The following is a 17,382-nucleotide window of genomic DNA, read 5'->3' on the forward strand; positions in this document are numbered from 1 at the left end:
AGTTCTTCTGGGAAAACTTAAAATAGAATTTCTTTAAAGAATTTTCTTAAGAAAGTATATTGTTTCAGGCTTGGAAAGAGAAACTTGCCATTACAAGTGAATAGTGATTAATGAGTAGTTACTTTCATTTCTGCTTATCGATTTAATTGAAAAAAATACAGTGATTCTTAACTAAAGCTTGATAAATCATCTCCATGCTATTTCTCCTTGTTAGTAATGTAAAGTAGGAGAACCAGTGAGGCATTGTATCATCTACCTGTGCTCCTTTTACCAGTGGAAATCAATATTTTTTTCAGTTACCTTCTAAAGCTCATTACTCAGCCTGCCTTCACACATTGTTTTTGTCAAGTGAGTAGCTTATTAACTTATAATCACACTGACCTTTGCAGGAATCCTGCTCCAACGCTACAGCAGCCTGAACTGTGGTCACCTGAATTCAATGACTTCATTAACAAGTGAGTAACAACGGAGACCACTGTAGCTGAATATGGAACATATGTAAATGTCATGTGTGAAATATCTTTGTATCCTCTGTGGAACATGTGTTGCTACTAACACTTTTCCTTAAAAACCTTGTTTGTAAATCCAGTTTGACTTCCAAGTGAGGCTCCAGATTTAAAACATGAAATAACATTTTAACACTTGTCACTTCTGTTTTTCTTAATTTAAAGAATATTTAGTTTTAAAATGCAGTAATTTAACTTCTTGGACTCAAGAATTCTGTGAAATCTTAACAATTTTCAGTACAGAGCTGTTGTGATTAGGATGGATCTGTTTATATGGAGGTATGAATGAACTACAGACAAGCATTTCAAAAGTTAACAGCAATCCCTCAATGATCATATGCTTTTTCTGCCAGCACAGATGCTTGACTAAAGATTATGAGAAGCGTCCGACAGTATCTAGTCTTTTGCAGCATGAGTTTATTAAGCAAATTGAAGGAAAAGAAAACGTGCTTCAAAGGCAACTCATGGAATTTATTGATGTTCATCAACAAATGGGAGTCACTGAAAAGGCAAGGTAAAAGTAGCTAAAAAGTAGACCAGTTGGGGCAATTTTGATACTTTCACTGTTTCAGAATGGCTGGTGCTCAGAGAAAGATCCACCTCTCATAATTTTATCTGGCTGAAAAATAGAGAGCTTAATCTTTGGGGTTGATTATAGAGTGAGTGGAAATAGAGGGTATCATGATTCACACGTATTAAACTATTCACACATAGTATTAAACTATCTTTAGATTTTCCTGTGGCTCAAGATGCAGATTGGGATCCCAGCTTTCAGAAAGCTAAGGTTAGGTGAAATTAATGTTTGGCATTTTTTTACATTTGCATGGTCAGATAATGTTTAGTTTAAGGACGTGCTAAAAATAACTAGTCAGGGTCTTGCTGGAATTGGATGCTACTGACTGAAAGAAGTGATAGTACCAGACATTGTTTTGCAAACTTAAAATCTTATGTCTTATTAGATAGGTACTGTCTTTCTTCCATGTAAATCACTTAGCACCTGATGACTTTTATTTAAAACAACTGAAAATGGCTTGGCTTAATTTTACAATGTAAAAAACCCCACCCACTACACTGAAGTAGTGATTCAGATGTGGAATGTAGTAGAAGATTAGTACTGATGTACTACTGTTGCAACTTATAACTACTTATATAAGTTATAATAATAACTTATTATCTGAATCTGTGCCAAAAAATACTTATTTAACTAAGAATGTAGTTTAAATGGCATGGTTAAACTAGTAGCTTGTTGTGTAGTGTCTGGATTTCAGTTTAGCAGTTTAAAATACTAACAAGTAGGCCGACACTAGTTTAAAATTTGCATTAATTTAACCAAGTCTTTTCATACCTGAGATCAGTGAAGGTAGTATGAAAGACTGCAAATAAAAATCACACTTTACAGTCACTGTATACATAATAACTTTAGCTTTAATGTGTTTATTGACTACATTTGCTGGAAGATTGTCCTTCATAGCAGTGAATGCATAAAAAGATTAGCTTTCTCCTAGAAACAGTAAGAATACCCAACTTGGTATCTACTACTATCTCTGTACAAGCAAGAAAAGCAAAGGTTACTTTCCAGTAGCTGAAATTGTAGTAAAGCACATACATGATTCCACTTTAGAAGAAATTAGAATTCCAGTCCTCTAAACGACATTACTAGAGAACGGCATTTGTTTTTTCTTATGTTAAATGGTAAAAAGATTGTACAGTAGTCATGCTTTTTTTCAAGTCTTTAAATACTAATCATATGTGTCTTCTGACCTTCAAGCTGCACAGAGCAAATGGTGTCAACAGAAGTCTGTACAGAAGTATCATGTAAATGTGATTCAGAATCAAGACACAGGCTGTGTAGTGACGAGTTACCTGGAAGAGTCTGATTTTAAAACCTCCTGGCTTTCTTTTCTTGATAATCCTGTTCTAGGACTGTTCTAGGACTGATGTGTTAGGGCCTTACTGTGAAATTCCTGAACTTTGACCAATTGCTGGCAACTGTCCTTGTAAATGTCCTTCCTGATCTTCAGCTCATGCTCTTTTGGTCCATAATTTGAAGGCATATTTCTCTTGCTTGCTGTCATTGGGAGGCAGGTAATTTAAGGGATTAAAGAAGTCTTCCTTTCACTGAGGGAAGTAATCCTCCTACCTGTGTCATGTTATATAAATGGACATGCCATATAAACTCAAGAAAATTGGTGAGATTGACTTAAAGCTGAAAGTAAGGAAACCAGTTATTTTCTCAGTATGTGTTTTCTCTCCTCTTGAAATTATACTTTATTAATAAGTATCTTGTATTTCAGAAGAAAAGAGTAAAATGTCTGGAAGTTAATAGCTGAGGTCTGGCCACTGCGTCTTCCTCTGTGCACTGTTCTTGTGTTCACTCCATATCAAAATCACCCTCTTCACCCACTGTGCTAAGGTGTAATTTGGCTCTGACTCCCTTCTGCAGTGGTAGTCTTGTTGTTGCAGCTGTGATCTTGTAATCTTGTTTGCTGAGTGTGTTGGTAAAGATCAGAAAGAAGAGATCATGTTAGGTTATGTCACATTCTCAGAGGTTTTTGCAGAAGGCCAGGTCCTCAAATCTAATCTTTGTGTACCACATCTGCTCAGGAAGGGTATGTGATCTCCAGCCACAGGGTGGAGCCACCCTACAGTCACTCCCATTAGCACCATTGTTTCTGAGGTGTTTTCTAACATTTAGGAGTCACTGAGTTATTAGATCGTTGCATTGAGCTCTCTGAACCTTCCCATTATTGCTATTCTAGTGAAGAACTTGGCTTTAGATCACTGTGCTGCATCCTTTCCAAATACCTAGTAAAAGAAACAGAGCCCACTAACCTCCTGAGTAATAAGGAAAATCTCAATTTTTGCAGATAGAACTTTAAACAGCAATATGCCATATTAGACTTAATGAAGGTGGTGGACGATTGTACTTGCTTTTAAGTAGCCTCCTAACAAAGTCTTACAGCACGAACATCTTGTTCTACTCAAGGCTTAAAAAGGTATGAATCCTAGCAATGAGCTTTATTACAAATTCCACTTTTTTACTGTGAGCAACTGTAATACATTTTTATTTAAAGTAGTAATTTCTTTGTGCTAAAAGAATATATTTGCAACTTAACCTTTCCTAGTTCAGATCTCACATTGGAGAAATTGTGATGGGAAGAGCATGAGAAAATGTCACTTGATAGATTAATATTTCCCATAGCATCTTGACTGAAACTTCTCTAAAATCTGCTTTTGGGAATGATGAAGTAAGCTATGGTAGAGAAATTCTACCATAAATTAAGGAGGAGGTGAAGCAGGCCAAGTTACATACTAAATGTATTTAATTTGTGGCTTTGTGTATTTGTGTTATCACTGAACTGTGAATTTCTGGTGAGTGGTTTTGCTTTCATGACAGGAATCTTGGGCTTCTGCAGGAGTTGCCTTTATCTTGGTTGTGCCTATTTCATTGTGTAACTTCATAAGGTGGTATTTGCCTCTTTTCAGAGTGGTTCATGACTCATAATCATGTTGATACTTCTTTTCCCTCAGTGCTTTCAAATGGATGAACTTTCAACTAGTAGAAATAATTCTGTTACATATATGATATTGAGGTTTCATTTGAGCATGATCATTTACCTTTGGACACTGCTTAAGTTTCCCCTCATTTTTAGCCAATCCCTCAATAACATACTTACATTCTTGTAAGTCACATTATAGCTGGTAAATATTATAATTAGTGATGAAAACAATTATTAGATATGAGTGCTGCAGCATATACCCAAAAAGTGTTCTAAAAATACACTTCTTGCTAGGCCAAATGATAGGAAAAAACCTGCATTGTGAAGAGTTTTACTTTGCAACAGAAATAGCTGTCTTTGAAATGGCCTTCAGAACTGTCGCATCTACACCTGACAGTCAGGCTTGTAAGACTTTTATCTTGAGTTGTTTGGCTGTCTTAATCTTGACTGCATTTACAATAATCTCTGCAGAAATATGCGACGATGAGAACAACGTGTATTTCCTAGGAATTATGACTCATTCCAGAATGAGCTGCATATGCAAGGGACATTCACTGCACCTAGATTCCAGCAGCTGACTCTGGTCCCCAGGTTAAGAGCCTCATCTTTATATGCCCTCTAAATACATATGGGAAAGAGACCTGTTCTACTGCAAAGTGATTCAGAGCAAAGGCTTTTGGGTCAGCTGAATTGCTCTCCTAAGATTTTGTCCTTCTGTATTGGCCGTGTAGGGGTAGCACTGAAATCCAGTCACAGGGTGCTAAACAGTTGCTCTATTTAACTACTTGCAAAGTTCAGGGTGGTAGGTTCACAGAAGTTCATGTACAACATGCACAAAGGTGGCTGTCAATTTATTCACCTCTATTAAAAGCAGGGAGTATGGTTTCTCTCCATGACTTTCCATGATTGTGCAGACTTGTGTTACTTATTTCCTGGGTCCTCTCTCTCTCTGACTCATCCTGCCAGTGAAAAGCAGCTGATGGCAATCCTTCAAGCTCAGCTCTGCAGGCAGGCTGCAGCAGAGGCTAGGAGGCCACCAGGCCAGCTTGACAAAGGCAGTATGAGGAGCAGAGTAAGAGAGCTCACAGGGTCCAATGCTGACTTGACCAAGGTCTCCACATGAAATCTGTACCAGAGTAGAGGCTTAAACATGAGGCTTTGGAATTCCAGACTTATCCTTGAGCACTTCAAGCCAATTCTTCCTCTCCTGTAAGTCAGTGTTGGTTTTATTGTACCAACAAGGAGTGCATATTCCTGCATTGAGGATGCTCCTGTGTTGGATGGCTATGCATAAACTGTTCTCAGTATGGTTCTTAACACAGGGCTTGTGTCTGACACATGAGGGCAATAAAGAACTAATCCAAAAGAGTTCTTTTATAAATCTCTTCCTTGCTTGGTTAAGAACACTTTATTTTCTCCTGAAATTTGTCAGAGGATACAGCCATTTCATGAGCCTATTATGAAAGACCAATAATCTGCAGGGCCCTGCAGGGCTTGCAGTTTTTTCCAGGACACAGTAAACCAACACAGACTTTGGCAAACAAATTGTGCAGTGCGGGTCATGACCCAGCTGGCTGGACATGGGCCACCTCTGAATCAAAAGCCCTGTAGCTCTGCTGGGTAGCACTCCAACTCTCAGCAACTTCTCAGAAGCTTGAGCACAGCTCCTGGAGACTGCAGTTGGTGCTGTGCAATCGTTTAAACACAGAGGGAGCACAGGTTTGTCTGCAAAACGTTGTGCAGATGCAGCTGGAGTCTATCAATAGACTTCTCTAAAAATTCAGGTACAGAATTTGCATAAATATAATACTATAGATTTTTTTAAGCATATTTCACCAGATACGTCTGTGGCAGACAAAATTTTTATTTTAACTGTTAATTAATACTGCTCTGTGCAGCCTCCAGAGAAAAAGAATCACCAGCAGTGACAGATCCTTGTCAAGTTTCTGTGTTGCTTCTTTTCTGTTGGTCACTTTTAATTGTGTTTGTAACTGCTGGGAGGTATACAGCTGTTCCCACTTTCACCTTACAGAAAACCTGATTATTTTTAGTTTCTTCTTTACACCCAGACTAAGGCCAGCCCTTTTCCTGTCACTTCTTAGTCTGTAGATTATTCTCCAACCAGTTTAGGCAGAGTTCAACAGGGCATCATGAGTCACACTTTCCTTTTCATGATATTTTTGGAACTATCCGAAATCTTTTAAATACATTCTGACAATTTGAAGAAGAAAAAGCTACAGTTGCCTCATTTTGATTTAAGTGAATCGTGAAAGTTAAGTGGGGGGGTGTGAAGGAGGACGCACAGAAACAATGCTGCCTTGACTCATTTTCTTGTCCTTACTGGGTTGATGCTTTTGGCCTTTCGCTGCTTGAATTGCTTGTTGAGCATGGCTGTAAGACCTAATGCCTTCAACAAATAATTTCTGAACAGAACAGAGAAACATGGTTATTTCAGTTCGCAGTGTCTATGTACATGACAGTAATGAAATTTCAGCATTGATGTTAACAGCACTGATGTGTTTTTTTTAAATGGTTGGAGTTTTAGCAAGTGAGGCAGTGTAACTGCCCTTGAGGGGTCTGTGCCCTTTGACAGCAAAGCAGAAAAATATTGTGTTCTGCAAATCTGCCGCTCTGCTGTACTCTTGAGAATGGAGAATACAATCTGGTTGAACAAGCGCTAGTGTTCTCATAATGTCAGCTGAAGAGGATTACAGAAGAATCAATTTTATGTAATTAAGCTTCCCTGGCATAAATAGACATAATTTCCTAAAAAGGAAAAAAAAAATAGGAAAGTCTCCATGACTGAACCGTTCCCCTCCCTTCCTGCAAGGCTGTTGTTAACTTCTTACATTAAATGAGAAATGGTGATTGAAACAAATCTTGGGAAATATCACTCTCTCTCACTGATACACAGTAACATTTTTTTTTTAATTTATTCAATGTGTAACAATTCCACCAGAAACAGAAAGCATAACTTGACAGATATCTTGTTTTGGATCTTACTTTGGCAGTGGAAAACATGGAACAGCAGAGCTTGACATAGTCCTGTAGTTCCCGCATCTTTCCCTCATGTGCATGTTGATAGGTGTCTCTCAAAGCCATTCTGATGTTAGATGCATCCTCTGGACACAAAAAAAACCTGTTACAACTCTCCAAGTTTAAATTTTCAACTGAAGCTGTTAAGAAGAAGTATAAATAGGAACACGTGTTACAGAGGGGACAGATTTCTATTGAGGGGGCAGAATTTTGCCCACACCTCTGGCTTTGAATGCAGTAATATCGTTTAGCTGGTAAATGCAAATCAAGCAGCAGCAGACAATGCAAGGCTGAAGAGTTAATTTAATTCTTAATATTACCATATACTTTTAAATACAGTCTGGGGCTACATACAACCAAAAATTGTCCTACAATTACAAGGACAGTACTACCAGGACAGCTTACAGTACAAAAGGAAAGGAGAGATTGGACCTAGGAGAGCTGCGACTGCTTTACACCACACCTATCACTTGCCTGTTTGTGTTTCTGTGTGGTTTTGCTTCAACACATTTAATTATGTGCCAAATTACAGTCCAGTTATGGATTTATTGCAGCAAAAGCTGCCTTTGTTGGCCCACACAGACACACTCTCATCTCACATCTCTGTCTATTTGCACTGCTCATGTGGAAGTAGGCCCACATGTTGCATGTTCTGTGTTGCATGGCAGCAATAAGGCTCTGGTAGTGCACTGTGTAGTGTTCATGTTGCTTTTTACCTCTCTGTAATTCATCCTCACCATCATCCTTACAGTTGTATCTACAAGCAGTCTTTTTTGGCCCGTAGTAAATACTGAAGGGACGAAAACATTTGAAAGTGGATTGCTTTCCCATGCAGCTCCAGAGTCCTAACAACAGTCTGAGAGTAATCTGCAAAATATCTAGATGTAAAACTGGCAGGACTTGGTCCCTCTCTTCCATCATAGCATTGTCGATCCTGATGATCCATACTGTTCCTTGTGCTTCCTGGTCACTTAGCCTCCACACTGGGTATTGGGCTGCGATATTGGCACAGAGCTCATGAAACTATGCTGGCTTTTGCAATGAAGTCTTACGTGTTTATGTCTTGGTATTAATGCTGCCGAAATAGTCAGCTGTGGTGGGTGTGAAGCTCCTGCCTTTGCACTCTGGACAATGAAAAGACTCCAGGGATAGCTGACACTTCCCTAAGGAAGGAAGAAACTGCTCCATTACTGGCATCTCGGTGAGGATAGGCCTTTCTGTCACCCTCAAGGATTGTTACAGACAAGAGAAATGTTACTCATGCCTGCACTTCCATCATTCAGATCTTAATTGTACCCACAATTTGCCTATTTCTTCCAGCCCCTTTTCAGGCCTGGCAATCAGTAACTAATGCCAAGTGGGTGCCTGCTTGACTTTCTGCACCTGCATCCCGCACCAGTGTGCAGCCTGCATGACCTGAAGTAGCACTTGTGAAACAGGTGATGTTTCTTTGTGGAGTGAGTACAGTCCATTAAACTCTGCAGTAAATCTTACTGTGGGAGTTCAGAAGACTCTTAGCTTGCCCCATCAGCTTGATGTTCATTCATTCTGACTTTTCATCTTGATGCAAGTGCCTTCTTTCTCCTGTCCTCTGTTCACTTTATATGTCCAGGTTCTTGCCTGGGCAGAAAATACTTGTCTGCTTTTACTCAGGGCATATGTCCAAATGTCAGAATTAAATAAAGGATGTCCCAGGTCTTGTCTGGAATCAAGGTAAAGAGTGATTGTATTTCACATAATAGTTTCCCTGTTGTCTGAGTTTACTAATGTGTATGTTCCGTGTGTTTGAGAGATGCCTTCCTACCTATAGTATCAAGGGGAGTGAGGTCATGTCAGGAGATCTGATTTACTTGGTAGTCTTTCTGTGCTTGTGCTGTATTGCATATCTGAGCTTGATTTAGTTTGTGAACTCTGCCGTAGCTTACCCACCTTCCCTTTCCCTGATTCCCCTCATCTCTTCAAGCAAATATAGCTACTGTGGGTTGTAAAACTTGCATTTTCTGCTGATTTTGCTTTGTTTAGCAATGCCTTTACTCTTGGATAGAGAATGATCCAAGTCTCTGGGAATTTTCTCGCTAATTTCTATAAGACTGCATTAAGTTTTCTTTGGTTTGATTAAAAGAGAAAATAAATTTCACTTTAAGGCAAACTTAGTTGAAGTTTAACCCTGATAAGAAAAAGATTTGAAAATTTCTTTCTTATTCTGTACAATTTCTTTCCTGTATAATGCAAGGAAAGTATTCTTGGTCAGGACGTATTTCACATACCATAGTGGTTCTGTAACACTTTACCCTACAGTGTGACCATCTCAGCCAGGGTTTAGAGGGTTGTCATTACTAAGCTGGAAATGTTTCCATCGTGAATGCTTTGTCTCCATCATTTTTGCCATACTGTCTCATCATATACCCCTGGTCTTGTCCTATCCATAATGTTTATCTGGGTCATTTTCCTTTTTGCAGGTAAGTGCCAGAGTTTAACTGTTACATGCATTATAAATATGTTCTTTTTCTCCTGTACTGTGTAGTTCCAGTCCTGCAACTGATGCAGAGGTGTGATCAAGCAGGGATCTGCACAATGAAAAAGTTGTTCATGGTATCAACTGTGGGATCAGACCTTAGGTTTTGAATTGTCAAGTACAGGTGTGCTGTACGAAAAAATTATATCCTATCCTGTTATTTGTCTGTCTGAGTTCAGAAGAGGGAAAAGCTGGAATATTTTGGCTGACCTGCCTTCAAGATGGTTACATATGAAAGATCTACTCTCTATTTCCTTGCATCAGGAGATTGCATATCTTTCTTTTCTAGATTTGAACGTATTCATACAAAGAAAGGGAACTACAGTAAATCACTAATTTCAAACCAGGAAGAGGTAGATGATTTAGCAACCTTGGAGGTACTGGATGAGGTAAGGACCTCCTTTTTCATGTTTTCCCAAAGAGGAGTAATCAGGTATTAAAACACAATGGTGTGCTGTTGATTTTCAAGTTCAACTGTATTGTCACACTTAAATTTTGTAAATGTACAATGGCCTTTTACCAGTTTATGCAAAATATTTAGATGAGATTTGCTGTGTCAGGAATTGTTCCAGCTCAGTGCTAAAACATCGTCTGGAGTCATACCTCAGACTGAGCAGTGTTGTAGCACCATTTGCTTAACAGGATTTATATCGCTTTATATTATTACAGCTAAATACCTAGTTTGCGGTGATATGTTAACCTCAAATTGGTCCAGGTCCAAGGACAAAGACCTTTTCCTCTGTTGCTTGGACATCCAGAGTTGTCCCAGACATAGCTTACCATAGCTTACCTAGGCTGGGTTCTCATTGACTTACTTTGGTGTGGAGATACATTGAAATTTATGTCAGCTGAGGCTCTGATCTATCAATGCCTTCTGGTGAACTTTTGACAAAATTATTTATACAAATCTCACTGGTTTGTCGAAATTTGAAAGAGAATCCACTAGGAGGAGGGGGACATGCATAAAGGAGGAGGGGAATCTGTTGTGTTTGTAGCCTTAAGCTTCAAAACCAGCAAGAAGAATCAAGCCACAGCACATTATCTGCAGGTCTTAGAGGCCATCAGTGGTTGTAAACACACTGTCATTCCTCCTCTATGAGGCTGTGCATAGGCTGTAATTCACATTCTCTTATCTGTAAATCTCTGATATATTGTATCAGTCCAGAATACTCAATGTGGTTCTTGAGCTGGTAAACAACATAATGCTAACAGCTCACGGAACATCTGCCATTATCCAAGAGCTTGGTTAGAGAAGCTTAATGTTTAGTTAATATTAGTTGAACTAATCCAGACTTCATCTACTGCACAAAGCTCAGATTTAAGAAATTTTTTTACATTGGGAATAGCCATATGCCATTATAAGACTGGTTTTTGTCTTTTGCCATGAAGCATATAAAAAATCTGAGCTAAAGAGAAGACAAAAAAAAACCCTAGAGGAGCCAGAAGTATATCCCGTCTCCTCAGAGTGGAGCATTCTCAGGAAGCTTATACTTAAAGGCATCGTTTGACTGTGTGTTATTTTACTAAATCCAATTCAGTTTAAAACCTCTTTCACATATGAATGGCAGCTTCTCAAAACTGTCTCCTTTCTTCCATTCAGACCTCTCTTCCAGTTTAGATAGCTACATCAGAATGGCAAAACAGAGACCTGCTATCAGTCCAATAAATAATTTCGAAAAGGGCAGAACTTCCTCTAAAAAATTATGTTAATGTAAACCTGGGTATGGCCAAAAGCAAGGTGCTATTCAAAACCAAAAAAGAAAGAGTTTATCAAGGCAATGGAAAACCAAAGTTTTCTCTTTGTGTTTTCCTGTGAATGAAATGTAACCTCTTCAGCTGTTGAGAATTCAGGTTTCAAGTGCATTAACCAGAACCCAGTGCACAACACTGAATGGATGGATGTGGAGGGAAAGCAGTTCTTTCTGTAGTTTTCTGCTGCCAGTTGTTCTGTTCCAGTGGGAATAAGGCCTAAATATTTTCACATGTATAGAATAGTCTCTAGGCTGGTTTGAATTTCTCCAACCAGCTCTATGACCTGTTTTGATGGGAAACCTAATCATGCACTTTATATACGCAGCTCTGCATGCAGAATAAGTTGAGGACAATTGTGTCAAGAAAGTGGGTATGCCACTAATGGATCCTTCTTTTTTCCTGTTTCAGGGAGAACTGGCTCTGCAGCAGCAAAGACACTGGTTGTTAGTACAGAAAGATGCCTGATTGTTTACATTAATAGGATCCAAACAGTGGAAGATCTGTGTCTTATATCATAACTGCAAGTAATGTTAGAGCAGCTGCAATGGCAGTTATGAATTCAAGCATATGGCTCTTGCTTGATGAGTTACATGAAGCTGTAGTGTTAGAAGTGAAGACAGGACTGTCTCGTGGAAACCTTTGATTAGTTGAATTAAAGCAGTACTTATTAACTCATTTTTCTAGAACCACTTGGGGTTCTGGTAGTATGTATTGTTCAAAGTGAGTTTGGACATCATAAATTAGGAATTCCAATGTGTTTGAAAAAGTGTTACTCACCTTTGATCGTGGACAGTTCTATTCCTGACTATTAATACCTTTCCTCTCTATCCTCATTCATTGTAACTATATAAGTGTTTTATACATTCCCCTAATATTCTTTCCCCCCCTGTGATTCAATGTTTTTATTCTTTCTCCATCAGAATACAGTAACAGAGCAGTTGCAGAAGGGTTATGCCAAGGATCAGATCTACACATATGTTGGGGACATTCTCATTGCTGTCAATCCATTTCGGAACATAGATATTTATTCCTCACAGGTGTGAAAATCTAAGTTTGGTTCTTTTAAACTAATACTGATTTCCATTAAAATATGAATATTTTCGTTAAGTATAATGTAAGACCATTCTTGAGATTTACTTCAGTTCACTCTGAAAAACAATTGTCCCTTCAAGTGCATGTTGGCACACATCCTTATTGTGTGCTGAATTTCAGCACAGAAATGAGAAACAAAAATAATTAATTTCTGCTGTCTTCATGTCTATAGTGTAGGTCATGTCTGTATCATGTCTAAAGTGCAAACAGCTGTATCAGAGCAAGTAATCCATTTAAATCAATTGATAGAAATACGATTTTTGAGGTTATTGTTCTTCAGCATTCGCTCTAGGATGAGATAAATTGTGCTAAACTTCATGAGATTTGTTGAGTAGAACCCCATGCTGTGCAGAGGCGCTAGCTGCCCATAGCAGCTAGTTCAGAAGTAGTATCTGTACAGATAAGTGCATTTATTCGGGTGAATCTTACCCCTCTTTGTCAGATGGAGCATTCCTTCTCCTTCTCTTCCCATGGAGAACTTCTGTGTATGGCTGGAGGTAGGAACTGGGAACATTTCCTCCCAGGAGAGCTGGGGAAGCCATAGCTATTTAATTGATCAGGCAGTTCACAAAGCAACCCTGTAAAATTTTAACTTTTGTGAATTTGCCTTCCCATTATAGAAAAGGAGATAGATACTGAAGTCTGGTCATACAGTAATTTGGCGTTATTAATTATCAGATAATACAGATACAGAAAAGATCTTAAGTTTTTACATCAATTTCATGCAGGAATACTAAGAGGATATGAAGTACAAATAAAGTGAAATTATAAGGTGTTCCTTGATGTCTGGCAACAGTAGATTTTCTTCTGATAATTTGAGTTTCATAGTGTAATCAGAGCTAATGTCATACAAAACTGCTTCATCTTTTTTAGGAGTTCTTACAGTACTAAATACATAAAGATTCACGGTATAGTGGGTGCAGTAACAGCTCACTCAGAAGGCATCACTGCTGGTACTCAGCATGTTGTATGCTAATCTGAAAATAAAACTAAACTCTGATTTAAAAAAAAAAGTTATTAAGGGACACTGATAATGTTTTCATTTTTCTTACACTTAGCATTCCAAACTGTATATTGGAGCCAAACGGACTGCCAACCCTCCTCATATTTTTGCTGTTGCTGACATAGGTTATCAGTCCATGGTGACATACAACTCAGATCAGGTAAAGATGAAGAGTCCTAATTATATCCTTTGCTAGGCTGAGAGATACGTAATGAGCTCAAACTCTTGTTCTCTGCAGTGTATTGTTATTTCTGGAGAAAGTGGAGCTGGCAAGACGCAAAGTGCCCATCTTCTCGTTCAGCAGCTCACTGTCCTGGGCAAGGTATGTTTCAAATGGGATGCTTCTGTAAGGCTTTGTTGTCTTAGGCCTGCTTGACTGTACCTTTCGACAGGGCATTGGGAGAGGGGGAAGACTGTAATGCATTTTCTGAAGAACTTCTGTAAGGTGAGATTGGAACATGATGCTCATGCTTGGAAATATTTTGGGGATTCTGCTAGGAACTACCCACTGCAGTGAGAGCTGTGACTTCTTCAGTCGGTCCTTTGTTTAATGGAGAGTTTTCATCGAAACTGTACTAAATTAACTCCTCTTATTAAGGAGCTTTTCACCTCCTTCCATGACCAAATTTCTGTCAGTGAGACATGCTCATTCTAAGAAGTGACCACTGTAATTGTCTATATAAAATGCCACATTTGCATGTCTCAAGTGAGATGCAAGCAAACTGATCTATTGGTATGGTGCAGCACAGCAGTAGGCAGATGCTAACAAAGATCCTAAAAACAAGTTGGCTATCTCGGAGTGGTGGACCACTGAAATGGATTGGTTCTGGTGTTGTCATTGTCATTATCATTGTCATTATCATTATCATTATGTGTGTTATCTCTTCCAGCCAGCCATTAGTCCTGCAGATTGCTATAATGCTATTCTGACAGGTGTCGTGATATATACAGGTCTTTCTTCCCATATGACTCACATGGGAATGGCTGCCCTGATGATGTCGCTTCACAATACCAACTAGAGGAGGAAAGAAACACTTAAAAATTAATGTATTTGAATGATTAGTGATAATTTTAAGCTATAACTTTTTCATATCCAGGCTAATAACAGAACTCTACAGGAGAAGATCCTCCAGGTGAATAACCTTGTGGAAGCATTTGGAAATGCAGGCACTATCATCAATGATAACTCAAGCAGATTTGGAAAATATTTGGAAATGAAATTCACTTGTGGTGGCACTGTAGTAGGAGCTCAGATTTCAGAGTATCTCCTTGAAAAATCCAGAGTTGTCCACCAGGCAGTGTAAGTATAAAAATGATGCTTAACCTAATTTGGGGTTTACAGAGTAGGCCTACAATGCAGGAAACTATCTTGGGACAAAACACGAAGATTAATAAGGTACTGGATTCCTTTAGGTAAATGACGTATGAATAGCTTATAAATCTGTAATCTAACTGGAGACTACTCATAATATGTTTTTCATTGCCTCCTGGATTAGTTAAACAAATCTCATTAAAATGTATTTGTGATATATGAAATGTATTAGAGTGCATAAAGAATTAAAAACTTTCTGATAGTTCAATTACAAATTTCTCTGTGGAATTTTGAAGTAAGTTTGTAGTGTTATATTAAGTATATCACTTTGATTTGATTCCTCTTTGTTTCTTTTAGTATTGTAGCTTTGATTTGCACAGTGCTCATTTTGGAGTGTCTAGTAGGATTTGGTTATAAAGGGTTATGGACCAAATGCAGAACAGATCCATCTCTGTCATGTGTGTATCTCATAATATGAAATGACAGAAAAATTAAATGACATTTCCAATTAATTTAAATTATTGAAATGTATTTGCTATCCTAATATATCCAAATAAAAAATATTTTGGCAACTCTATTTCTGCCATAGTAACAATAGAAAAAACAGAGTTTGAGACAAGGAATGTTGTCACTGATTTAAATTTTTCCCCTTGCTGATGTCTTATTAATTTTTATTCATTTTGAAGTTCTGCATGACCTTGTTGCCTGTTGTAGAATTGTGACATGAAGAACTAAGTATCCCTTGAAAGATTTCACTAAACAATTGAAAGTTAGAGACAATTTTATGATATGGTGGTTTTTTCCCCCTGGTTGAACATAAAGCACAGAAACTGCTTTTTCAGAATAAAATCAGCTTTTTGCTTTAAGTATCACTTTTTCGTAACTTTTCATGGGTTTGTTCTGTGTCTGTCAGTTTGTATTTATATTTAGCCACATGCTGAGATAGGAAGTCAGCAAACCGTTTTCTTGCCTCAAATGCTGTTTAGGTAGGTGTTTAGCTGTCTGCATTCACAAGAAAATGCCACCAAAGTGTTTAGCATGAGAGCCACTGTAGGAGGTTAAATTTTGAGGCATGAACTTCCACAAGTGCCTGAAGCTGTTTGTGTCGAGCATGCTCTCTTCTTCACTGACAATCTGTGTGGCTGGTCCATAGGGCCATGACAGGGCAGGGAACTGGCATTCAGGCACCTGCATTGCAATGGCAGTCTGTTCTGCTCTTCTGCAAGATCATTATTCCAAACTCACTTGGAGAGCTAGGAGTTACTTTTTGCAGAAATTCAGTGACTAATTACCCAGGAAATAGAAGACCTAAGTTCCAGGCCCACTTCAAGCCAAGAGATTTTGAACCCACAGGTTTCCCTACCTTTCCAAGAGAACTCACGAACCATCAGGACAGAGGGAGGTTTCAGAGGGCGTACAAAGCATGGCTGTGCAACCTAATGGTTAAGACACTGAGAGGGAAGATAAGGGATCTGATCCTGCTCCTTGAAATGATCTTATTTTCTACTACTAACTGTCTACAGTAAAATACACAAAGTTGGCACCAAACTGTGATCTAGGCACCTCCATGCAGAGAGGAGTGCACTGGGCTCTGATCCTGTTTCACAGAAGCATGTAAGGGTGCTCCTGAGACGTATGCCTCAGCTTCTGCAGAAACCAGGGGTTTGAACACAATTCCTTTTTGCTATTTCATAGTGACTGACTTGGCCATCTCAGGATTCCGCAAATTTCCACCTAAGCACCCAGTTCTTCCTCATAAGGTGCTCAGGAACCTTGGATGTGCAAATAAACCTTCTGTCCTAGGTTTGGGCACCTAACTTTTAGGCAAATCATGCCAAGTCATAAGGCCCTTTGCTAAATGCCTGCTTATCTGCTTTCTTCAGGGCTAAAGGGCACAGCAAATATGCTGGATTTAGTGAATCAGGACTGTATAGCTCTCCCACGATCAGAAATTTTTTTTAAATAACTCATTTAATTCAGGTGAGTGAGCAATGTGCAAGATCTCACTCATCATCTACCAATCGCATCAAAGGCAGAGTAGCATTTAGCTGCTTGTAGCACAGAGCAGCTGCCCAGGCAGCTTCATAAGAAGTACACAATGGCACAGAAAGGGTGGTCACTGAAGCTTCTCCCAGAGTCCTCTGTCAGTTTGCATGAGCCTTGTCTGTTATTAAAATAACATTTAATAATAGCATATATGTCATCAGTGAATATAACATAGTTTATTGTTTCTGTTGTTTCAGAGGAGAGAAAAACTTCCATATTTTTTATTATATTTATGCTGGTCTGGCGGAAAAGAAAAAACTGGCACATTATAAACTGCCAGAATATAGACCTCCCAGGTAATGCAGTTTATTTTTACAAAAATTGATTGCTAAGGAATGCAGTGTTGTTGAATTCTCAACCTCATTTACTTTCTAACTCTGTATCTGGCAACTCTTTCAGATACCTGCAAAACGATCATTTCAGAATAGTGCAAGATTTCATGAACAATAGCTTTTATAAGTCTCAGTTTGAATTAATCGAACAGTGCTTCAAAGTCATAGGTTTTACACTGGAGGTGAGTGCTGATAACCCTTTTTTTGGTGAACTTTAATGGCTGCCTTAATCAGGAAAAATTTACATAAAGGATTCAGATAGTCTCCCTTGTAATTTTCTTCCTTTAG

At 38.6% G+C, this 17,382-nt stretch overlaps 1 protein-coding gene across 1 annotated transcript in view; it reads left to right on the plus strand.

Annotated features, from left to right (window-relative positions):
- The window catches only part of MYO3A (myosin IIIA), an 85,938-nt gene that overhangs the window by 18,751 nt on the left and 49,805 nt on the right, over positions 1-17,382 (plus strand). Inside the window, exons 6-14 of the mRNA XM_010189491.1 lie at positions 390-455; positions 865-1,020; positions 9,847-9,946; positions 12,230-12,346; positions 13,460-13,564; positions 13,643-13,726; positions 14,502-14,704; positions 16,960-17,058; positions 17,162-17,276. Coding sequence (XP_010187793.1) covers positions 390-455; positions 865-1,020; positions 9,847-9,946; positions 12,230-12,346; positions 13,460-13,564; positions 13,643-13,726; positions 14,502-14,704; positions 16,960-17,058; positions 17,162-17,276 — 1,045 coding nt within the window. The remainder of the gene's footprint in view (positions 1-389; positions 456-864; positions 1,021-9,846; positions 9,947-12,229; positions 12,347-13,459; positions 13,565-13,642; positions 13,727-14,501; positions 14,705-16,959; positions 17,059-17,161; positions 17,277-17,382) is intronic.

This window comes from Mesitornis unicolor, unplaced genomic scaffold (genome assembly GCF_000695765.1).
Source record: "Mesitornis unicolor isolate BGI_N332 unplaced genomic scaffold, ASM69576v1 scaffold3288, whole genome shotgun sequence".
Taxonomy (NCBI): Eukaryota; Metazoa; Chordata; class Aves; order Mesitornithiformes; family Mesitornithidae; genus Mesitornis; species Mesitornis unicolor.